Source organism: Pongo abelii, chromosome 8 (genome assembly GCF_028885655.2).
Source record: "Pongo abelii isolate AG06213 chromosome 8, NHGRI_mPonAbe1-v2.0_pri, whole genome shotgun sequence".
Classification (NCBI taxonomy): Eukaryota; Metazoa; Chordata; class Mammalia; order Primates; family Hominidae; genus Pongo; species Pongo abelii.
The window spans coordinates 13,433,141-13,457,381 of record NC_071993.2 but is presented as its reverse complement, the minus strand read 5'-3'; the positions used below and the strand labels follow the sequence as shown (position 1 = coordinate 13,457,381).

General features: G+C 46.1%; 2 protein-coding genes across 5 annotated transcripts in view; both read left to right on the top strand.

Moving 5' to 3' along the window:
- The first annotated feature begins 6,661 nt into the window (after positions 1-6,661).
- Positions 6,662-6,961, top strand: RBIS (ribosomal biogenesis factor). Its single transcript, XM_024254003.2, has 2 exons — positions 6,662-6,774; positions 6,892-6,961. Exons 1-2 carry the CDS (start codon positions 6,662-6,664, stop codon positions 6,959-6,961), a joined length of 183 nt encoding a protein of 60 aa, XP_024109771.2.
- Positions 6,962-15,010: 8,049 nt separating this feature from the next.
- PHYH (phytanoyl-CoA 2-hydroxylase) overlaps positions 15,011-24,241 on the top strand; it is a 32,381-nt gene continuing 23,150 nt past the window's right edge. For 2 of the 4 annotated variants that reach the window (XM_054521923.2, XM_024254118.3), the window contains exons 1-5: positions 15,011-15,174; positions 16,822-16,880; positions 19,507-19,617; positions 20,515-20,683; positions 23,198-23,279. In XM_054521923.2, the coding sequence (XP_054377898.1) occupies positions 15,055-15,174; positions 16,822-16,880; positions 19,507-19,617; positions 20,515-20,683; positions 23,198-23,279 (541 nt within the window). In that variant the 5' untranslated portion in view covers positions 15,011-15,054. Of the gene's footprint in view, positions 15,175-16,821; positions 16,881-19,506; positions 19,618-20,514; positions 20,684-23,197; positions 23,286-24,241 lie in introns of all 4 variants that reach the window. The other 2 variants (XM_024254117.3, XM_054521922.2) reach the window with 2 other exon arrangements.

Here is a 24,241-nt window from a genome sequence, read left to right as displayed (position 1 = left end):
GCATTCCCTTTAAAAGAGTTATATCTGAGTTCTCAATCTTAGTTTTAATTGTATAGAGACCAGAATAGCTATACTGTGCTGCACTTTATTTTTAGGTAATAGAGCAAGCATAGACATCGACGCTTCAGATACCAGTCGTGTCTGTGTGTGTGTTTTTGTGTATATTTGTGTGTATATATCCTTGAGTTGCTCACTTGCACATCCAGCCCACCCTTTTCCTCAAGCTTAGGCAGTGGTTGCATAGACAACATAATTTACTTTGAACAGTAATTTGTAAATTTTTCTCATTAAGAATCCGCATATGAATTACAGTCATTAAATATGCCAAGGGGCACAGTGAAAATCACCAATGTCCTGTTAAAAGTGAAGCCTGGGAATATCCTATTATCTATGCTTAAATCTCTGTGTCTTGAATGAGGATGGGAGTGGATGGATCACACAAGGTCTTCATTAGGTAAAGCAGTAGGTAAGACGGTGCTCCCATGGGCATCTAGACAGGTTCTGGAATTGCCTGGAATCCAAGCCTGCTGCCAATGCCAAATGCTTTGATTTGTCTGTGAATTCAGGGTAAGGAAGGTGCTGTAAGTTTCCCTATGTTTCACAGTCTTTAAATATGACATCCAGCACTGAACACACAGTTGACGATTTCCATGGTTTTTGTCCTTTCTAAGTCGTGTTGCTTTCAGAGGGAGTTTTATGCTTAGGAGAAACTGCATGTAATGAAGCCTATCAAAGCTTCATAGAAAGAAACAGAAAAGGCCACACATGGTGGCTCACACCTGCAATCCCAGCACTTTGAGAGGCCGAGGTGGGTGGATCACCTGAGGTCAGGAGTTCGAGATCAGCCTCAACATGGAGAAACCCCGTCTCTGCTAAAAAAAAAAAAAAAAATACAAAATAAGCCGGGCATGGTGGTGCATGCCTGTAATCCCAGCTACTCAGGAGGCTGAGGCAGGAGAATTGCTTGAACCTGGGAGGCAGAGGTTGCGCTCAGCTGAGATCGCACCACTACACTCCAGCCTGGGCAACAAGAGCAAAACTCCGTCTCAAAAAAAAAAAAAAAAAAGAAACAGAAAACTCACTCTATTAGTGATCTGATTGCAGAAAAGCCAGTGTGTTTTCTACTATTATATTTTTAGAACAAGCATAGGCCTGTAGAAAATTATAAGGGCCTGGCCAAGCACAGTGGCTCATGCCTGTCATCCCAGCACTTTGGGAGGCCTAGGCTGGCGGATCACGAGGTCAGGAGTTCGAGACCAACCTTACCAACATGGTGAAACCCCGTCTCTACTAAAAATACAAAAATTATCCAGGTGTGGTGGTGTGCACCTGTAATCCCAGCTACTCGGGAGGCTGGGGCAGGAGAATCGCTTGAACCCAGGACCCGGAGGTTGCAGTGAGCTGAGATTGTGCCATTGCACTCCAGCCTGGGTGACACAGTGAGACTTTGTCCCGAAAAAAAAAAAAAAAAAAGGAAAAGGAAAAAAAAAAGAGGCCGGGCACTGTGGCTCACGCTTGTAATCCCAGCACTTTGGGAGGCTAAGACGGCGGATCACAAGGTCAGGAGATCAAGACCACAGTGAAACCCCGTCTCTACTAAAAATACAAAAAATTAGCCAGGCGTGGGGGTGGGTGCCTGTAGTCCCAGCTACTCGGGAGGCTGAGGCAGGAGAATGGCGTGAACCCGGGAGGCGGAGCTTGCAGTGAGTCAAGATCGCACCACTGCACTCCAGCCTGGGCGACAGAGCGAGACTCCATCTCAAAGAAAAAAAAAAAAAAACGAAAAGAAAATTATAATGGCCTATAAAATGTTAACGTTGATCATTACCCAGTATCCAGTCCTATATGTCCCTTAATTCTTTCTTTTTTTTTTTTTAGGCGGAGTCTCTGTCACCCAGGCTGGAGTGCAGTGGCGTGATCTTGGCTCACTACAACCTCTGCCTCCCAGGTTCAAGCGATTCTCCCGCCTCAGCCTCCCAAGTAGCTGGGATTACAGGCACCTCCCACCATGCCCGGCTAATTTTTGTATTTTTAGTAGAGACGGGATTTCACCATGTTGGGCAGGCTGATCTCGAACTCCTGACCTCAAGTGATGGGGGTCACTCAGCCTCCCAAAGTGCCGGGATTACAGGCATGAGCCACCGCACCCGGCTGGCATATCTCTTTCTTATTACATCCGGGAAACGTTTCCCCATTTTCAGGACTCATGATTGCAGTGGGCTCACCCAGATAATACAGGGTAATCCCCCTATCAAAGTCCTTAATGCTAATCACATTTGGAAAATCCCTTTTGCCAGGTAAGGTAACAGCCACAGATTCCAGGGATTAGGGCGTGAACATCTTTGGGGAGGACCGTTATTCTCCCCACCACAAGGCAGTATACCCACGGGGTAGCTTCTTCACCAGGGGAGAGATTTTTGTAGCCATGAAGCAAAGCTGTTGCCTCAAACATGGTGTTTTTAAAATCTGTGAACAAGAGTTGCTTACACAGCCATACCAAGCGGGGCAAGCAGGGTGGAAGGTCTGTTCACCACTAGCTACCAAGCTTTGTGCACAAAGCAAACATGGGCCCCTAGACAGGCTGCGGCAGAATCGACTTTCCTTTTTTTTTTTTTTGAGACCAAGTCTCTCTCTTGTCACCCAAGCTAAAGTGCAGTGGCACGATCTCGGCTCACTGCAACCTCCGCCTCCAGAATTCAAGAGATTCTCCTGCCTCAGCCTCCCCAGTAGCTGAGATTACAGGTACCCGCCACCACACCCCGCTAATTTTTGTATTTTTAGTAGAGACGGGGTTTCACCATGTTAGCCAGGCTGGTCTCAAACTTCTGACCTCAGGTGATTTGCCCCCCTCGGCCTCCCCAAGTGCTGGGATTACAGGCATGAGACACCGTGCCCAGCTGGAATCAACTTTTCTTTTTTCTTTTTTTTTTTTTTTGAGATGCGGTTTCGCTCTTGTTGACCAGGCTAGAGTGCAATGGCGTGATCTCAGCTCACTGCAACCTCCGACTCCCGGGTTCAAGCGATTCTCATGCCTCAGCCTCTGGAGTACCTGGGATTACAGGCATGTGCCACCATGCCCAGCTAATTTTGTATTTTTAGTAGAGGCGAGGTTTCTCCATGTTGGTCAGGCTGGTCTCGAACTCCCGACCTCAGGTGATCTGCCCACCTTGGCCTCCTGAAGTGCTGGGATTACAGGGGTGAGTCACCGCACCCAGCTGGAATTGACTTTTCTTTTCTTTTTTTTTTTTTTTTTTTTTTTCTGAGACATAGTCTCACTCTGTTGCCCAGGCTGGAGTGCAGTGGCGCAATCTCAGCTCACTGCAACCTCTGCCTCCTGGGTTCAAGTGATTCTCCTACCTCAGCCTCCTGAGTAGCTGGGATTACAGGTGCACGCCACTAGGCCCGGCTAATTTTTGTATTTTTAGTTGAGATGGGGTTTCACCATGTTGGTCAGGCTAGTCTCAAACTCCTGACCTCGTGATCTGCCTGCCTCGGTCTCCCAAAGTGCTGGGATTACAAGCGTGAACCACCGCGCCTGGCGGAATTGACTTTTCTATAGTGCAAGGATAACCTAGCAGTTTTTGACCAATGTTTTAGAGAACATCCTATCCCAAATACTTGCATTATACAACAGCAGAGAAATTCTGTACATGATTCATCTTCTAAGTGTCTTCCTCTATAGGAGTGGTCCCCAAACTTTTTGGCACAAGGGACTGGTTTTGTGGAAGCAATTTTTCCACAGACTGGGGCACAGTGCCCGGGGAAGGTTTCAGTATGATTCAAGCACATTACATTTATTTTGTACTTTATTTCTACTATTATTACATTGTAATATGTAAAGAAACAACTACAACCCACCATAATGTAGAATCAGTGGGAGCCCTGAGCTTGTTTTCCTGCCACTAGATGATCCTATCTGGGGGTGATGGGAGACAGTGATGGATCATCAGGCATTAGATTCTCATAAGGAGCAGACAACCTAGATCCCTCACGTGCGGTTCACAACAGAGTTCCCGCTCCTGTGAGAATCCAGCGCCACTGCTGATCTGACAGGAAGCACAGCTCAGGTGGGAATGCTTGCTCACCCCATCCTGTGTGGCTCGGTTCCTAACAGGGCACAGACTGGTAAGGGTCCCCGGCCTGGGAGTTGGGGACCCCTGCTCTGTAGTATTTCTGTCTGAGTCACCAGCTTCCAGAGTCTCATTATTTTACCCTTTCACTTGAGTCCCAGTTTTCAGTGGGTTGGGCACTGCCTTGCTGTAGTCTCTTGAAATCTGTCGGGGCCACCTATACTGTGACTGCCTTCCGTTGACACCCTCAGAGGATGCAGGTCTAAGGTGACAGCATCACAAAATGGACTTGTGGATCTCTCAGTCATTGCTGGAGAATCATTGACAAGTAAACTTTCATTTGGTTGAGGCATTAACAGTTCAGGGTTTACTTATTACTACAGCATAGCTTAACCTACCCTAAGATAGAAATCGACAGGCAATTCACAAATACACAAACGACCAATGTAGAGCTCAAAACTTGTTCAATCTCACTAGACAGGCAAATTTAAACAACATGAAGTCTTTTTATTTTTTGCCTACCTAATTGGCAAGGATTTAAAAAGGGTAAGGCAGCCGGGCGTGGTGGCTCATGCCTGTAATCCTAGCACTTTGGAAGGCCGAGGCAGGTGGATCACCTGAGGTCGGGAGTTGGAGAGCAGTGTGACCAACATGGAGAAACCCCGTCTCTACTAAAAATACAAAATTAGCCGGGCATGGTGGCGCATGCTTGTAATCCCAGCTACTCAGGAGGCTGAGGCAGGAGAATCGCTTGAACCCGGGAGGCGGAGGTTGCGGTGAGCCGATATTGCGCCATCGCACTCCAGCCTGGGCAACAAGAGCAAAACTCCGTCTCAAAAAAATAAAAAAAAAGGGTAAGGCCCAGGTTTTATCAATGCTCAGTGCTCATTGATAACAGCATTTTGAGACTTGTTTGGCAATATTAAAATGTTTAATAGCATTTGACTAGCAACTCTATGTCAATAATTTATCCTAAGGAAATATCCATGGGACTACCTAACACTGAAAATCAGCATATTCATCAAATTATTTACAATTGTAAGCAAAAAAGAAAGAAAGGAAAAGAAAACATAAACTTACATATAGTAATAGGACGTTGGTTCAATGAGTATAGGAAAATCCACAGGCTAGAATGCTATGAAGTCATCAAAAATCAGGTCTTAGGCCGGGCGCAGTGACTCACACCTGTAATACCAGCACTTTGGGACGCTGAGGCGGGTGGATCACCTGAGGTCAGGAGTTCGAGACCAGCCTGGCCAACATGGCAAAACTCCGTCTCTACTAATAATACAAAAATTAGCCAGGTGTAGTGGTGCACACCTGTAATCCCAGCTACTCAGGAAGCTGAAGCACAAGAATCGCTTGAACCCCAGAGGCAGAGGTTGCAGTGAGCTCAGACTGTGCCACTGCCCTCCAACCTGGGTGACAGAATGAAACTGTGTCTCAAAAAAAAAAAAAAAAAAAAAAAAAAATCAGGTCTTATGGCATTTAAAATATAGAAATATTCACAATATAATAATGAGTTTTGAAAAACAACTCTATATGCAGTATGATTCCAATTTATGTATTTATGTATGTAAGTAAGTGTGTTTTTGTTGAGACAGTCTCATTCTGTCACCCACGCTGGAGTGCAGTGGCACGATCATGGCTTACTGCAGCTTTGACCTTCCAGGCTCAAGAGATCTTCCCACCTCAGCTTCCTGAGTGGCTATGACTACAGGCACACCACCACACCTGGGCTACTTAAAAAAAAAAATTATTGTAGAGATGGAGGGGTCTCACTTTGTTTCCCAAGCTAGTCTTGAAATCCTGGGCTAAAGTGATCGTCCCACTCTGGCCTCCCAAAGTGTTGGGATTACAGGTGTGAGCCACCACACCCAGCAGTTTTTGTTGTTGTTGTTGTTGTTTGTTTGTTTTGTTTTGAGACAGGATCTCACTCTATCACCCAGGCTGGAGTGCAGTGATGCAATCTCGGCTCACTGCAACCTCTGCCTCCCAGGCTCAAGCCATTCTCCTGCCTCAGCCTCCCGAGTAACTGGGACTACAGGTGCACGCCAGTATGTCCGGCTAATTTTTTTTTTTTTTTTTTTTTTTTTTTTTTTTTTTTTTTGAGACGGAGTCTCGCTCTGTCACCCAGGGTGGAGTGCAGTGGCGCAATCTCAGCTCATTGCAAGCTCCACCTCCTGGGTTCACGCCATTCTCCTGCCTCAGCCTCCCGAGTAGCTGGGAGTACAGGCACCTGCCACCATGCCCGGCTAATTTTTTGTATTTTTAGTAGAGACGGGGTTTCACCGTGTTAGCCATGATGGTCTCCATATCCTGACTTCAAGTGATCCACCCGCCTTAGCCTCCCAAAGTGCTGGGATTACAGGCATGAGCCACCGCGCCCAGCCCACACCCAGCAGTTTTTTAAATGTTTCTTTTTGAGACTCTGTCTCAAAAAAAAAATTATCTGTAATTCTACCTCAAAAGTCACGTTTTTGGAGACTATGTATTCATAGTAAAATGACTATGCTGTAATCTAAGGTGAAAAAAAGATGCGGCGTCACCTGGAGTTTAAGAAGCTGCACGCAAGTATTGAATTCCTGACAATGGCCAAGAACAAATTTAGAAGGCAGAAGTCCAGGAACGTATTTTGCATAGCTAGCCAAAAAAGCTTTAAGGCTAAAAACAGAGCAAAACCAATTACCACTAATCTTAGGAAGACAAACATTATGAATGATGAAAAAGTCAGCAGAGTAAACAAAGCTTTTGTAAGTGTACAAGAGGAACTTCCACATTTCTCAAAAGGCCTTTCTCTTGAACTTCTGCAGAAAGAACTGATTCCTCAGCAGCGTCATGAAAGCAAACCAGTTAATGATGAAGCTACAAAATTAATGGCTCAGTTGTAATACAGTGGTGATGCATCTAATTCTCCACAAAGACCAATAAATTAAGTGTTTAATACCAAAAAAGATGCAATGCAGTCTATTCAGTGTATTCAGTGTGATACCAAGTTTGAAAAACTATATACATATGTATGTACCTGTATAAAATGTATGTGTTTCAACTAAATGTGAATGGGAAAAAATACATTGAATTGTAGCAATGGTTTTCTTGTGAAGAGCAGCCACATGAGTTAATTTTAGAGGTTTTTTTCCCTGTATTTTTTTCTTTTTTCTTTCTTTCTTTCTTTTTTTTTTTTTTTTTTTTTTTTTGAGACAGCGTTTAGCTCTTGTTGCCCAGGCTGGAGGGCAGTGGCGCTATCTCAGCTCACTGCAACCTCCACCTTCCAGGTTCAAGCAATTCTCCTGCCTCAGCCTCCCAAGTAGCTGGGATCACAGGCATGCACCACCACGCTCGACTAATTTTGTATTTTTAGTAGAGATGGGGTTTCTCCACGTTGGTCAGGCTGGTCTTGAACTCCTGACCTCAGGTAATCCGCCCGCCTCAGCCTCCCAAAGGGCTGAGATTACAGGCATAAGCCACTGCTCCTGGCCTAAATTAAATGTTTTATACAAAAAAAGATGCAATGTAGTGTATTCAGTGTGATATTAACTTTGAAAAAAAAAATGTATGTATCTACCTGTATAAAATGTATATATTTCAACTAAATGTGAATGGGAAAAAATAGATTGAATTTTAACAACGGTTTTCTTGCAAAGAGCAGCCACATGAGCGAATTTTAGGGGTTTTTTCCCTTTATTTTTTCAAATATTCTACAATATATGTGTATTATTATTGATCACAAAACATTGGGTCATTTAAATATATATGTAATATATAATGTAAACTAATATGATTTTTAAAAATTTTTTTGAGACAAGGTCTCACTCTGTTGCCCAGGTGGGAGTGCAGTGGTGTGATCATGGCTCACTATAGCCTCTGATTCCCGGGCTCAAGTGATCCTCCCACCTCAGCCTCCTGAGTACCTGGGACTACAGGCACACCACGATCACGTCCGGCTAATTTTCTAGCTTTTTTCATACAGATGGGGTCTTGCTGTGTTTCCCAAGATGGTCTCAAGCTCTTGGCTTCCCAAAGTACTGGGATTACAGGCCTGAGCCACCATGCCTGTTCAAATTAATATGATCACATAGCCATACAAAGTGGGGGCCAGCAGTGGGGAAGGTCAGTTCACCGGTGGCTACCAAGCTTTGTGCACAAAGCGAGCCTCGCCCACCAGGCAGACTGTGGCGGAATCAACTTTTCTGTAGTGCCAACATGAAATGATTAACGCCAACATGAAAGTATACATAAATCCCAGCACTTTGGGGGGCCGAGGCGGGCAGATCACCTGAGGTCGGGAGTTCGAGACCAGCCTGATCAACATGGAGAAACCCTGTCTCTACTAAAAATACAAAATTAGCCAGGCATGGTGGTGCATGCCTGTAATCCCAGCTACTTGGGAGGCTGAGGCAGGAGAATCACTTGAACCCGGGAGGCGGAGGTTGTGGTGAGCCAAGATTGTGCCATTGCACTCCAGCCTGGGCAACAAGATCGAAACTCCATCGAAAAAAAAAAAAAAAGTATACATAAAAGGCGATGGAAATGCAACAGTTTCCAATGAGAAGTTTCCTTCTTTCTGCATTTTGTTCAACTTAGAATTAAAACACCATCTTCCCTTTCCTCTCAAGCAGTCTCTCTGATTCCAGCCTCGCTGCACACACACATGTGTTCCATTCATATCCATGGAGAACTGACACATAGAATGGAACATGTGTGTGTGCGCATGCGTGCATGTGTGTATGTGCGTGTGTGCAGGTATGTGTATGTGTGTGTGTATGAGTGTGTGTGTGTGATTTCTTTCCCTATTTCCTTCCTTTCTGCCCTCCTTCATCCTAACATGCTTTAGCCCTCACTCTTCCTGCACCTGCTGCCCTGTCCCCTGGCCTGTGTCGTTTAGAGCCTGGGCATGGCACTGCCTTTCCCTCTGCTCACGTGGATCATTGCTGTACCCCCTCCTATGTTTCCCTGTTTCTTTTAGACAGCTTGGTACAAATCAGGTACCCAATAATTGTGCAGAGGTTTGCTGGTTGATTTGTGTTTGTTTCATGGTAGATCATTTACCCCGGGCCTCTAGGTATTTCCCAATCCAAATAATTCCATAAGTGATAATTTTATTCTTTCCTCTTCTCCTAGATTTACACACCTATATTTTTTAGTTTCTAGTTTAGGTTGGAAGATGAGATATTTCTCTGCACCACAGATGTCTCCATTCTTCAGACTTATTTTCATTATAGCTGACATCAGAAATGGGCTTGGAGAAAAGCAGGAGACCCTCTCACTTCAGCCTCCTGAACAGCTGGGACTACAGGTGCGTACCAACACACCCGGCTAATTTTTTTTTTTTTTTTTTTTGAGACGACGTCTCACTCTGTTGCCCAAGCTGGAGTGCAGTGGCGCGATCTCAGCTCACTGCAACCTCCGCTTCCCAGGTTCAAGCGATTCTCCTGACTCAGCCTCCTGAGTAGCCAGGACTGCAGGCATGCGTCACCATGCCCGGCTAGTTTTTGTATTTTTAGTAGAGACAGGGTTTTACTATGTTGGCCAGGCTGGTTTCGAACTCCTGACCTCAGGTGATCCGCCCGCTTCGGTCTCCCAAAGTGCTGGGATTACAGGTGTGAGCCACTGCGCCCAGCCTACATACCTGGCTAATTTTTAAACTTTTTGCAGAGATGGGGTCTTGCTATGTTGCCCAGGTTGGTTTGGAACTCCTGGCCTGAAGTGATCCTTCTGCCTTAGCCTCTGAAAATGCTGGGATTACAGGTGTGAGCCACTATATTCTAAATGAACTTTAAAACTTGTAACCAAATGACCTGACCTACAGTCATATCTATTCTCAGAGCTTTTGAATCTGGAGTTGATTGAAGATAATTTTTTATTTATATAATGACATTTCCTTAAGTGTGTACAATGCTTGAACAACTTATTATTGTTATTATCATTCTTTTTGGAGTCTCTCTCTGTTTCCTAGGCTGGAATACAGTGGTGCAATCTCACCTCACTGCAACCTTTGCCTCCCGGGTTCAAGTGATTCTCCTGCCTCAGCCTCCTGAGTAGCTGGGACCACAGGCGCCCACCACCACGCCTGGCTAATTTTTTTATTTTTTTAGTAGAGACAGGGTTTCACCATTTTGGCCAGGCTGGTCTTGAACTCCTGACCTTGTGATCCACCCGCATCAGCCTCCCAAAGTGCTGGATTACAGGCGTAAGCCACCGCACCCAGCTAACTTTTTAAATTTTTTAAACAAATTTTAGAGATAGGACCTCACTCAATCACTCAGGCTGGAGTACAGTAGGAGATCATGGCTCACTGCAGCCTAGAACCCTGAGCTCGAGCAATCCTCCTGCCTCAGACTCTGGAGTAGCTAGGACTACAGGTGCGCCACTGCACCCCGCTATTTCTTTTTAAAATTTTTTGTAGAGGCGAAGTCTTGCTGTGTTGCCCAGGCTGGTCTCAAGCCTCTTGCTTCAAGAAATCCTCTGCCTCTATCTTCCAAAGTGCTGACATTACAGGCGGGAGCCACCATGCCTGGCTTGAACTATTTGTTTATTTATTTATTTATTTAATTTATTATTTTGTTTTTGAAACGCCGTCTTGCTCTATCGCCCAGGCTGGAGTGCAGTGGTACGATATGGGCTCACTTCAACCTCCACCTCCTGGGCTCAAGCGATCCTCCCACATCAGCCTCTCAAGTAGCTGGTAGTACAGGTGTGCCACGCCCAACTAATTTTCTGGGGTTTTTGTTTGTTTTCTCGTTTTCGTTTTTGTGTTTGTGTGTTTGTTTGAGACGGAGTTTCACTCGTGTTGCCCAAGCTGGAGTGCAATGACGTTATCTCGGCTCACTGCAACCTCCAACTCCCGGGTTCAAGCGATTCTCCTGCCCCAGCCTCCTGAGTAGCTGGGATTACAGGCATGTGCCACCACGCCCAGCTAATTTTTTTTTTTTTTTTTTTTTTTTTTTTTTTTTTTTTGTATTTTTAGTAGAGACGGGTTTTTAAGATGTTAGCCAGACTGGTCTCGAGCTCCTGACCTCAGGTGATCCACCTGCCTCAGCCTCTCAAAGTGCTGGGATTACAGGCGTGACCCACTTCCTCTAGCCAGTTTGAACAATTTAATCCAAGATTTTAAAATTCAAACATTTTACTTAGCTGTTCAAATATGGCTATTATTTAACAAATCATTTAATTTATATATATGGGGAAAAGTATTCCTTAGATCATTTTGAAAATTGGGTTTCAAAACTTGTCTGCAAGGTTACTTTCAATACGTAAGTAACCAAGCACATTGCTTGAAGAGGGGGGGAAGCTAATTTTGAAGTAATCTTCAAAAGGCCAACTTTAATAAGAAATGAATAAATACCTAATACCAAAGGGGAAAGAAATTTTCATTCTTGTGATAATGTTTACATTCCATTAATGTTCTGCTTCAACTGTTCTAAAATATTTTTATTTTAATAACATAATTATTAAAGATGTCTACTTAGGGAATTTTCCAATAATCCAAATAGCTATTTGAAAGAAAACTAGTAACATTCATCAAATTACCTCTTTACCTACGGAGAAATTATTATGTTAATTCTCCATGAGATCTTAGATGAAAAATGTTAAACCCAGCATCCCTCTAATTTTAAAAAGGCAGATAAAATTGTGAGCATTTAAGAATTTCCTTCATCTCTCGGTAAAAAGTATCAGTTTGGGCCGGGTGCGGTGGTTTACGCCTGTAATCCCAGCACTTTGGGAGGCTGAGGCGGGCGGATCACTTGAGGTCATGAGATCGAGACCAGCCTGGCCAAAATGGTGAAACTCTGGCTCTACTAAAAATACAAAAAATTAGCTGAGCTTGATGGCGCACCTGTAATCCCAGCTACTCCGGAGGCTGAGTCAGGAGAATCTCTTGAACCCGGAAGGCAGGGGTCGCAGTGAGCCGAGATCACGCCCTGCACTCCAGCCTGGGCAACAGAGTCAGACTCCGTCTCAAAAAAAAAAAAAAAAGAAAAGAAAAGAAAAGCATAAATTTAAATACATCTAAATATCTAAGTACATCCTTGTATAAATGCCTTGTGGGAGAGATGGCAGGAATTTTCACATTGTTGTGAAATTAGGGCATTTTAAAGGAACAGTAAAAACACAGGTGTAAGTAGCTTCATCTCATTCGAATTTCTTTATTGGTCATGAAAACCAATCACTGTCAGCGCGGGTAAAGGTCCTGAACTTTTTTTATCTTTTTTTTTTTTTTCACCCAGGCTGGAGTGCAGTGGCACGATCTCGGCTCACTGCAAGCTCCGCCTCCCGGGTTCACGCCATTCTCCTGCCTCAGCCTCCCGAGTAGCTGGGACTACAGGCGACCGCCACCTCCCTGCTAACTTTTTTGTGTTTTTAGTAGAGACGGGGTTTCACCGTGTTAATCAAGATGGTCTCGATCTGCTGACCTCCTGATCTGCCTGCCTCGGCCTCCCAAAGTGCTGGGATTACAGGCGTGAGCCACCGCGCCTGGCCAAGATCCGATTTTTTAATAAACAAGGGAAGGGTGAGGAACTGAATTCACATCTTCAGTTTTTTTTCTCCTGGCAGCAGTGCCCACATTTCACCAGGCGAGGGCAGAAAGAAGACACCGCCTCGCCGGTCCCCATCCAGAAAGGGGCGTTCCCAGGGGCGGAAAGAGGCGGACCCTCCACCTGCACCCGCCCCAGGCCCCGCGCTTCCGTTCAAACCGTGACAAACCGTAGAGTCCTTGAGAGCCCAGGGTTATTTCTACGTGGTCATATTACCGCGCGGGATGCCGAAGTGGGGCAGATGAGGTCCGGAGCTGCTAAGGGATCCCGGGTCCTTCTGTTGGCCTGAGACCCTGGGGCGGGCGGAATCCCGGAGAAAGCCGGAGGGACTCCCCAGGGGAAGCCCGGGAGCTGCCGTTCTCCTCCCTGCCTGTGCAAACAGGAAGAGGCTGGTGATGCTGGCTGCGGGCCTCCCTCCTGGACTGCGACATGGTCACCAAATTCTATAAAGACGTCATGCAGGAAGTGATAACGTGTGCTGCGACGTTCTGGAAGTAACTCTTGAAGCTAAAAAAGAAAAAAAATCAATGAGAAAATGAGACAGTAAAGAACCAATGAGATGCTATGTCAATATCCGTAGTTATGGAATGGAAAATAAATCTTATAAAGAGATGCTCGAGTTATCTAAGAAATTTACACCATACTGGCCTGTGTGCATCAGACTTTTCTGGAGATCATTTATTTTATTCACTTTTTTTTTTTTTATGACCAACCGAACTGTTTCTAATATTTTGGGCTGGAGTCCCGCTAAATGAAATACCCCTTTTGAATGGCACATATGACTTTTAGGGATGAATCTTAGCATTTTTATTTTTTTATTTTTATTTTCAAAACTTCATTGTTGTTTTGGAGTTTTGTTTGCTTTTTGTTTTTGTGTTTTTTGGACACGGCCTCACTCTGTCGCCCAGGCTGGAGTGCAGAGGCACGATCTGGGCTCATTGCAACCTCAAACTCCCGGGCTCAGGTGATCCTCCTGCAGCAGGACGAGCCGCAGACAAAACTCAGACACCGGGTTAAAGAAGGGCTTTATTAGGCCGGGAACTTCGGCAGACTTGCAACCGAGCTCCCTGAAAAAGAAATTCTTGGTCCTTTTAAGGGCTTGTAACTCTAAGGGGTCTACGTGAAAGGGTCGTGATAGATCGAGCAAGCGTGGGGAACATGACTGGGGGCTGCATGCAACAGCTAACAGAACAGAAAGTTTTGCAATGCTTCCTCATACAATGTCTGGAATTTTTTTTTTTTTTTTTTGAGACGGAGTCTTGCTCTGTCGCCCAGGCTGGAGTGCGGTGGCGCGATCTCGCTCACTGCAAGGTCCGCCTCCCGGGTTTACACCATTCTCCTGCTTCAGCCTCCCGGGTAGCTGGGACTACAGGAGCCCGCCACCACGCCCGGCTAATTTTTTGTAGATCAGGTGTTCTCACTATGTTACCCAGGCTGGTCTCGATCTCTAACGATCCTGAGCTCAAGCGATCCTCCTGCCTCGGCCTCCCAAAGTGTTGGGGTTACGGGCGTGAGCCACCGCACCCGGCTAAAAACCTGTTTGTTTGTTTGTTTAGAGATGGAGTCTTGCCCTGTCGCCCAGGCTGGAATGCAGTGGCACCATCTCGCTGACTGCATCCTCCGCCTCCCGGTTGCAAGCGATTCTCTTGCCTCAGCCTCCCCAGTAGCTGGGATTACAGGCGTGCGCCACAACACCCAGATAATTTTTGTATCTTTAGTAGAGATGGGTTTTCACCAAGTTGGCCAGGCTGGTCTCGAACTCCTGACCCCGTGATCCGCCTGCCTTGGCCTCCCAAAGTGCTGGGATTACAGGCGTGAGCCACCGCGCCCGGCAAACTTTTTGTTTAAATCGGAGATTTTATTCTTTCAGCTGTCAGTGGAAGGAGCAGTCACGTGGGGTGAAACAGATGGAAGCCATGACGTTAGGACGGTGAGTGAGGTCCCAGCCCAGCCACTTGTCACTGTGTGACCTCGGCCTGGTCACTGGGCCCCCGAGCTTCGGTGCAGCAGGGAGGGTCCTGGTGATGGAATAGAAACAGGGTGCGGGGCAGGGGTGATGACTCACGCCTGTAGTTACCAGCACTTTGGGAGGTCGAGGCGGGAGGCGGGGAGGAGTTTGAGACCCATCTGGGCAACGAAGCGAGACCCCATCTCTACAAAAAATAAAAATTAGCCCAAGAGTTCAAGGCTGCAGTGAGCTATGATCGCGCACTGCACTCCAGCCTGGGCGACAGAGCAAGATCTTGTCTCTTCTTAAAAAGAAAGAAAAGAAAGGACGGAAAGATCATGGTGTGGGGAGGACTTCAGCCCCGCGCGGTTGCCCGGCGCGCGGACCCTGGCGGACTAGGGCTCCCCAGCAGCCCCGGCCCGCGAGCTGGCACCGCCCCGAATCCCGCTTGCGTCCAGTCCGGGGCGGCGCCTGGAGGCGGAGCCGCCCGCGGGGCTAAATGGGGCCGAGGCCGGGCGGGGTGGGGGTTCCCCGCGCCGCAGCCATGGAGCAGCCTCGCGCCGCCGCCCGTCTGCAGATCGTGCTGGGCCACCTCGGCCGCCCCTCGGCCGGGGCCGTAGTATCCTTTGGGCTGCGCGGGGCTCGGGCTGGACCCGGCGCCGGCGCCGCGGCCTGAGTGGTGGCCCCGGTCCGGGTGGAGGCCTCGGGGTCGCACGCATCGCAGCCCCAGCGCCTCCTCGCTCAGCGCCGGGTCCCCGCCTGGGTCGCGTCTCTTCCCGGAGCCGGGGAGCGGGGAGGAGGCTGCGTCCCCCGAGGACACGCGCGGCCGCCCTGGGGTCGGGGCAATTGCCGCGTTGCCCTGCCCTCCGGGATCCCTGGGGGCCTCTGCTCCTCGCTTTGTGGAGACGTCGTTTCACCGGCGGCGCGTGACCCCTGCAGCTGTCCAGAGACCCAGAGATGTCCAGTCACAGGCGCACGGTGCACAGACGCGCAGGGCTGCCTGGAAGGGGCCCAGGCAAGCGGTGACCGGGCCCTCCCCAGAGGCGAGAGGACGGTGCCCTCCCGGGCAGGAGCTGGCCAGGCAGGCGCTGCCCAGGGCGGCCTCCCTGCTGGACTACGGCATTGCCACTGAGTTATATAAAGACACTATTTAGGGAAGGACAGCGGGTGAGGACTGGCGCGGCGACACATGCCTTGCCTGTTGTCTCAGCTCTTCTGGGGGCCAAGGCCAGGAGTCCAAGGTTACAGTGAGCCGTGATGGCCAGTGCGCTCCAAAAGACAGAAACAGAGAGAAAGAAAAGATAACATGTTAATTGATGAGAGTGACATTCCGAAAGTAACCGATTAAGCTAAAGAAACAATGCGATTCTATGTCAACTCTCTGCGGTTACCGGATAGAAAAGAGATCTTTAAAAGGAATTTCTAGGGTTTTGCTTTTCTGGTCTTTTTTTTTTTGAAACAGGGCCTCACTCTGTCACCCAGGCTGGAGTGCAGTAGTGGCGCGATCTCGGCTTACTCCTGGGCTCAAGCGATCCTCCCACCTCAGCCTCCCAAGTAGCTGGGACTACAGGGTTGCGCCACGATGCCAGGAGAATTTATATTATTATTATTGTTATTATTATTATTATTATTATTATTATTTTGAGACGGAGTCTTGCTCTGTGGCCAGGCTGGAGTGCAGTGCCACAATGTCGGCCCACTGCAACCTCCGCCTCCCGAGTTCAAGCGATTCCCCTGCCTCAGCCTCCCAAGTGTAATTTGTATTATTATTATTATTAATAGTAGTAGTAGTAGTAGTGTTTTTTTTTTCTGAGATGGAGTCTCTCTCTGTTGCCCAGGCTGGAGTGCGGTGGCCTGATCTCAGCTCACTGCAATCTCCGCCTCCCAGGTTCAAGCAATTCTCCTGTCTTAGCCTCTGGAGTAGCTGGGATTACAAATGAATGCCACCACGCCTGGCTAATTTTTGTATTTTTAGTAGAGATGGGGTTTCACCATATTGGTCAGGCTGGTCTCGAAATCCCCACCTTAGGTGATCCACCCGCCTCGGCCTCCCAAAGTGCTAGGATTACAAACGTGAGCCACCGCCCCTGGCCTAATTTGTATTTTTAGTAGAGATGGGGTTTCACCATGTTGGCCAGGCTGGTCTCGAACTCCTGAGCTCAAGTGATCCGCCTGCCTCAGCCTCCCAAAGTTCTAGAATTACAGGCATGAGCCACCGCGCCTGGCCTCCTATATTTTACTTTATTTGCCTTAATTCACATCCTAGGTAGCTCATCCCACTTCAGGGACTATTTCCTCTGCCAGTTTCCATCCTCAACAATTCCAGTAAGTAGTTTGAGTTTTAATTTTGAAATATATTATGTATATAAAAGTTTCTTGAGTGGTAATGAAGATATACCACATAATATGTTACCTGATTAGAATTTTATTATACAAATCCTCTGTTTCCAGGACTTATTCTAATTAGTACAATTGTGGAAAATTTTGAAGACCGACTAATTTTCTGTATGTGTTTTAAGATTCAGAAAGAAGGAAAAATACCAGAAAATACATAATCCGACATTTATTTATTATTTTTAATAGAGATGGGCCCTTCCTATGTTGCCCAGGCTGGTGTTGAACTCCTGGGCTAAAGCAATCCTCCTGCCTTGGCCTGCCAAAGTGCTGGGATTACAGGCCTCAGCCATCACACCAGCCTTATAATCTGACTTTTAAAAATTCAGTTAAACATCACATTTAAATTAACTTGTGGCCAGACACCATGGCTCATGCCTGTAATCCCAGCACTTTGGGAGGCCAAGGCAGGTGGATCACTTGAGGTCAGGAGTTTGAGACCAGCCTGGCCAACATCTCTACAAACCCCACCTCTACAAAATGAAACCCCACCTCTACAAAAATACAAAAATTAGCTGGGCATGGTGGTGTGCACCTATAATCCCAGCTACTCAGGAGGCTGAAGAGGGAGAATTTCTTGAACCTGGGAAGTCAAGGTTGCAGTGAGCTGAGATCACGCCACTGAACTCCAGCCTGGGTGATAGAGCCAGACTCCATCTCAAAAAATAAATAAATAAATAAATTAGCTTGTAATTTGGTTATATGGACATATTAGCTAGCATCTTTGGTTTATCTTTAATCACCTTTAAAGGGGAAGATCTTGACCTTCCTAAATATTCTCATACAACCACAATTCCAATCTTAAGGAATAGGCTGGGTAATTTGAGTTTATGGGTATGCTGTACATTTATTTGGAGTTTGTTACTTTACCTTCTTAGAATGCATCAACTGGACAGTTAAAAATATACAATTTATTGAATTTGTTTCCCATCTGAAAAATCATATGTATTCATTACAGAAACATCAGAGAAATAGAAGGAATTTTAAAAAATCATCCCTAATTCCATTTCTAAAGGCAATCACTGTTAAAAATTGCTTTGGTGTGTTTCTTTGCAGGCTTTTCTTTTTTTCGTACAGTATCTTGGTTTTACATAATTGTAATAATGTTTTATTATAATAAGCATTGTCCATATTTATTTTATTATATTTTATTTTATTTTATTTTGAGACAGAGTCTGGCTCTGTCGCCCAGGCTGGAGTGCAGTGGTGCCATCTTGCTTCACTGCAAGCTCCGCCTCCAGGGTTCACGCCATTCTCTTACCTCAGCCTCCCCAGTAGCTGGACTACAGGCGCCTGCCACCACGCCGGGCTAATTTTTTGTATTTTTAGTAGAGACGGGTTTCACCGTTTAGCCAGGATGGTCCCGATCTCCTGACCTCGTGATCCTCCCGCCTCGGTCTCCCAAACTGCTGGGATTACAGGCGTGAGCCACCGCGCCCGCTGTCCATACGGCCTTAATATACGGCATTATATGGCCTTAATTTTTAATGTCTGAGTCATATTCCACTGAGTGAACACAGTGTCAGTAGTTAATTTTTCTTCCACTAATGCACTTTCTTTCTTTCTTTTTTTTTTTTTTTTTTTTTTCTGAGACAGAGCCTTGCCTTGCTCTGTCACCCAGGCTGGAGTGCACTGATGCAATCCTGGCTCACTGCAATCTCCGCCCCACCGGGTTCTAGCGATTCTCCTGCCTCGGCCTCCTGAGTAGCTGGGATTACAGGCATGCTAATTTTTGTATTTTTAGTAGAGATGGGGTTTCACCATGTTAGTCAGGCTGGTTTTGAACTCCTGACCTCAGGTGATCCACCTGCCTCAGCCTCCCAAAAAGCTGGGATTACAGGCATGAGCCCCTGTGCCCGGCCCACTAATGCACTTTTTTTGATGACTATAGTTAACATTTTGAACATAAAGTGTAAGTTTTCAGATTATTCCTTGGTCTTAGAAATGCTGGATTGAAGAGCATGAACGTTTCTTAGGTTCTTGTTTTTGTTTTTGTTTTTTGAGACAGAGTCTGGCTCTGTCGCCCAGGCTGGAGTGCAGTGGCATGATAGAACTCACTGCAACCTCCGCCTCCCAAGTTCAAGCGATTTTCCTGCCTCAGCATCCCAAGTAGCTGGGATTACAGGTGCCCACCACCATGCCTGGCTAAACTTTGTGTTTTCAGTAAAGATAGGGTTTCACCATGTTGGTCAGGTTCGTCTCAGACTCCTGACCTCAGGCGATCCACCTGCCTCGGCCTCCCAAAGTGCTGGGATGATAGGTGTGAGCCCCCACGCCTAGCCTCAGGTTCTTGATACATATTTTTAGGATGTAATTTAATTTTTTTTTTTTTGAGACAGGGTCTCACTCTGTCGCCCATGCTGGAGTGGAGTGGCACAACCAGTATTTTTTGTAGAGACGGGGTTTCATCATGTTGCCTGGGCTAGTCTCAAACTCCTGACCTCAAGTGATCCACTTGCCTCGGCCCACTAAAGTGCTAGGATTAGAGGTGTGAGCCATTGTGCCTAGCCTGTAATTTAAAAATTTAACTTATTTTGGGATTCTTTTTCTCCTTTAGGTATACTCTGGATAATAATGTTCTAACCCTGGAACAGAGAAAATTTTATGAAGAAAATGGGTTTCTAGTAATCAAAAATCTTGTACCTGATGCTGATATTCAACGCTTTCGGTACAGTAACACTATTTGTTATTTTACAAAAGTATGTATTGTGTGCATGTAATGAGAATACAAGGTGGATTTGCTCCTGGCTTTACAGATGTTTTTTAATGATTTGGTTTGTTGAGAAGTGTTTAGAAGCATGGGCTCTGGTGCCAGACTGGCTTTTTATTTTTTGTAGAGAAAGGGTCTCACTCTGTTGTGTAGGCTGGAGTGCAGTGGTGTGATAATAGCTTACTGCAGCCTCAAGTTCCTGGGCTCAAGCGATCCTCCTGCCTCAGCCTCCTGAGTAGCTGGGACCACAGGTGTGCACCACTATACCCAGCTAATTTTTTATTTCTTTGTTTTTAGAGACAGGGAGTCTCACTATGTTGCCCAGGCTGGTCTTGAACTCCTGGCCTCACCCTCCTGAGTTGCTGGGATTACAGTCGGCAGCCACCATGCCTGGGCTTCATTCTCAGCTCCACCACTTAATATCATGTGTCCTGGGGCAATTTACTTCACATCCCATGCTTCTGTTTCCTCACCTGTAAAATGGGGATGATAATAGCACTTATGTCCTAGTGTTGTTGTTAGGACTAAATACGGTGAAATATATGGAAACCACTTTGAACAGAGCTGGGCACATGGTGAGTGTTACAGACGTGTTTGCTATTATTATTACAATGTTACCAAATCATAAAAAGACTTCCCTACTGGTATGCTAAACTAGGGAATAATTTAATTCTGGGAACGGATTCTAGCCGGACAGTTTCTCCTCCCTTTCATTGGAATTGTTCTACCTCAAGCTGGGGGCCAACTTAGCGCAGAGAAACCACCCCTCAAGTCTGCAACCCTTTCCACAGAGGAGGGCAGGGCAGGTGCTTGGAGCCAGTGGTAACGACATCAATTGCAAATTAAATTTTCTAGGAATGAGTTTGAAAAAATCTGCAGAAAGGAGGTGAAACCATTAGGATTAACAGTAATGAGAGATGTGACCATTTCGAAATCAGAATATGCTCCAAGTGAGAAGATGATCACGAAGGTCCAGGATTTCCAGGAAGATAAGGAGCTCTTCAGATACTGTACTCTCCCCGAGGTCAGAGACCACCCTTGCCTTGCTTCTGCTTAATTGCCAGTGTGTATGCCTGCCTGTAAAATCCGCTGATTTGGCCGGGCGCGGTGGCTCACTCCTGTAATCTGAGCGAGCACTCTGGGAGGCTGACAGGTGGATCACTTGAGCCCAGGAACCACTGCTCTTAGAGCTGGATATGGAAAGGAGTTGAACTGAGTAAAATCAGTGGGTTTTATTTTGTTTTCTTTTCAGGAGACAGAGTCTCGCTCTGTTGCCCAGGCTGGAGTGCAGTGGTGCAATCTCGGCTCACTGCAACCTCTGCCTCCCAGGTTCAAGTGATTATCCGGCCTCAGCCTCCCGAGTAGCTAGGTTTACAGGTGCCTGCCACCACACCCGGCTAATTTTTGTATTTTTAGTAGAGAAAGGGTTTCACCATGTTTCTCAGGCTGGTCTCGAACTTCTGACCTTGTGATCCACCCACCTCGGCCTCCCAAAGTGCTGGGATTACAGGCATGAGTCACTGCGCCTGGCCAATGTCCTACATTTCTGAAGAGTGGGACCAGTATCTGGTAGTCTATGCCATGATTTTAGGAGGTATAAATTATTTTAATAGATATTTATTTTTAAATGTATTGGAAAAAAACTCAGCAATCTACCAAACTCATGATTTCAAGCATGTTGTTAATTAGGACAAGATTAAATAAAAAGGCCAGGTGAAGTGGCACTTTGGGAGGCTGAAACAGGAGAATCACTTGAGGCCAGGAGTTCAAGACCAGTCTGGGCAACATAGTGAGAGCACTGTCTGTATTGGAAAAAGAGAAAAAAAACAAAGATTGTATAAAAGAAGTGAGCTAACTGCCAGGCACGGTGGCTCACGCCTGTAATCCCAGCACTTTGGGAGGCCAAGGCGGGCAGATCACGAGGTCAGAAGTTTGAGACCAGCCTGAGACACCTGGTGAAACCCCATCTCTACTAAAAATACAAAAATTAGCCGGGCGTGGTGGCGAGCGCCTGTAATCCCAGCTACTCAGTAGGCTGAGGCAGGAGAATCACTTGAACCCGGGAGGCAGAGGTTGCAGTGAGCCGAGATCACGTCATGGCACTCTAGCCTGGGCGACAGAGCAAGACTCCATCTCAAAAAAAAAAAAAAGAAGTGAGCTAACTAAGGGTAGGGAAATCACTGGCTAAATAACAGAACAAGTTATGTCAGAAGTTGTGAGGATGGCTCTTGAATGGCTGGCATTTAGAAAATCCCAGCCTAGATGAATGTCAAAAAATACCAGGCTTTATAAAAAGCAAGTGTGTGCCTGACTCCCAGGCTTTTGATAATCTTTCCAGGGTTTCATACTCAAATTGCCAGTATTCCTTATACACAAGAGATCAAATAGTGAGGAAGCAGTAGAAGGTGGCTCATTTTTTGGAGTCTTTTTTTTTGCCGAATCAAAATTTGAATACCATGGGTTGTTTTTTTTTCTTTTCTTTTCTTTTTTCTTTTTTTTTTTTTTTTTTTTTTTTTTTTGGTGAGACAGAGTCTCACTCTTGTTGCCCAGGCTGGACTGCAGTGGTGTGATCTCGGCTCACTGCAACTTCGCCTCCCAGGTTCAAGTGATTCTCCTGCCTCAGCTTCCCAAGTAGCTAGGATTACAGACGCGCACCACCATGCCCAGCGAATTTTTGTATTTTTGGTAGAGACACAGTTTCGCCATGCTGGCCAGGCTGGTCTCGAACTCCTGACCTCAAGTGATCCACCTGCCTCAGCCGCCCAAAGTGCTGGGATTACAGGTGTGTGCTGCCGTGCCCAACCTCAGTGTTGAGCCCTTTCTGCTTTTCCCCCCTCTGTTGCTGAGTTCTGTACACAAGGTAGCAGCAGCCCAGCTCCCAGGCCCCATGACTAAACCAGCTCTCCCTGTCACGGGTCCCCATGTTAGCCTTTTCTTCATAATGCAGTGTTCCTCAGCCACTCTGACCCATGTCATTACTGGGTTAACATTTTTCATCTAACGCCTGGGACCTGCTTTGCTTGTTCACTCTTGCTTCCCCATTTCCCGTCACCTCCTGGTTCCCAGATCTCAGTAATGAGTTGTCAAGTGCCAAGCGTCCCCGATTGTCAAATGTCCTCCGAGCCACCATTCTTCTTTCTTCCGGGCTACTCATGACAGCTGCCAATTGTATGGGACTCTTCATATGCAGATGCTCCAATGAGGAAGAGGAAATTGCCCTCCCACTGAGCAACCCTCTGTGGCTTGGGTTGACAAGAAAGCTATATTAATATCTCATCGAAACTCCTATGTTTCTTGTAGAAAAAAATGGTTTCGTTCCCAGCTAGCTCAGAAAAAGCCCATTTCATTCCGTGTTATAGATTTAGAATGATTTCCAATGGCTGGGTTTTTCATGCTTTGTTTGCAATGTTGTGAAATACCACTCGATTCTTAAACTGTTGCCTTCTTGGTTCTTGTGTGGATAGCTACTGTACTTTGTACCCGTTGTCAATACTTCTGATTTCCCACAAGGTTTGTTTTTGTTTTTTTGTTTTCTTAGATTCTGAAATATGTGGAGTGCTTCACTGGACCTAATATTATGGCCATGCACACAATGTTGATAAACAAACCTCCAGATTCTGGTAATTGTAAGGGAGAAGAAAAAAAAAATGGTTTCATTAAAATGTGTAAGGTTAGCTGGGTGCAGTAACTCATGCCTGTAATCCCAGCATTTTAGGAGACTGAGGGAGGAAGATCTCCGAGGCCAGGAGTTTGAGAGTGGTCTGGGCAACATAGTGAGGCTCTGTCTCGAAAAATAAAATTTGAAAATATCCAGGCATGGTGGTACGCACTGTAGTCCCTGCTATTGGAAGGCTGAGGTGGGAGGATCGCTTGAGCCCAGGAGTTGAAGGCTGCAGTGAACCTATAATGGCATGCTCTCCAGCCTGCGTGACACAGTGAGACCCTATCTCTAAATAATAAATAAAATAAAACAAAACAAAATAATAAAATAGCTGATGTCTAACTATAATCATGTGTATAACTGTCAAACTTTGGATGAGTAAGTCTTAAAATAACTTACACTATAACAACAGTGAAATGTGATGATGATTTCAGATATTAACTGTAGGACTGTTGCTGAATTTTCAGATGACTGGCTCCCCAAAAATGCAGTTTAACAGACATAACTGTTCATATATCAAAGGTTCCTGCCATTCGATGTCTCTAAGCTTGATCAGCTCTTTTTAGCTGTGATAGTGTGGATTCTTGCATTCCTGATAGGAAGACATTATTATTACTAACAATTAAAATTGTTACTATGAGTCACAAACTATAGTTGTCTTTTTTTTTTTTTTTTTTTTGAGACGGAGTTTTGCTCTTGTTGTCCAGGCTGGAGTGCAACAGCGCGATCTTGGCTCACTGCAACCCCCACCTCCCAGGTTCAAACAATTCCTGATTCTCCTGCCTCAGTCTCCTAAATAGCTGGGATTACAGGTGCATGCCACCAAGCCTGGCTAATTTTTGTATTTTTAGTAGAGACAGGGTTTTGCCCTGTTGGTCAGGCTGGTCTCGAACTCCTGACTTCAGATGATCCACCCGCCTT

What these genes read in the sequence shown, in the direction of transcription:
- RBIS (XM_024254003.2), top strand. Translation starts at nt 6,662, where the DNA reads ATGGCCAAGAACAAATTTAGAAGGCAGAAGTCCAGGAACGTATTTTGC. An exon ending in ATTACCACTAATCTTAGGAA is followed by an intron (nt 6,775 to 6,891) that starts GACAAACATTAT and finishes GCAGAAAGAACT; the next exon opens with GATTCCTCAGCAGCGTCATG.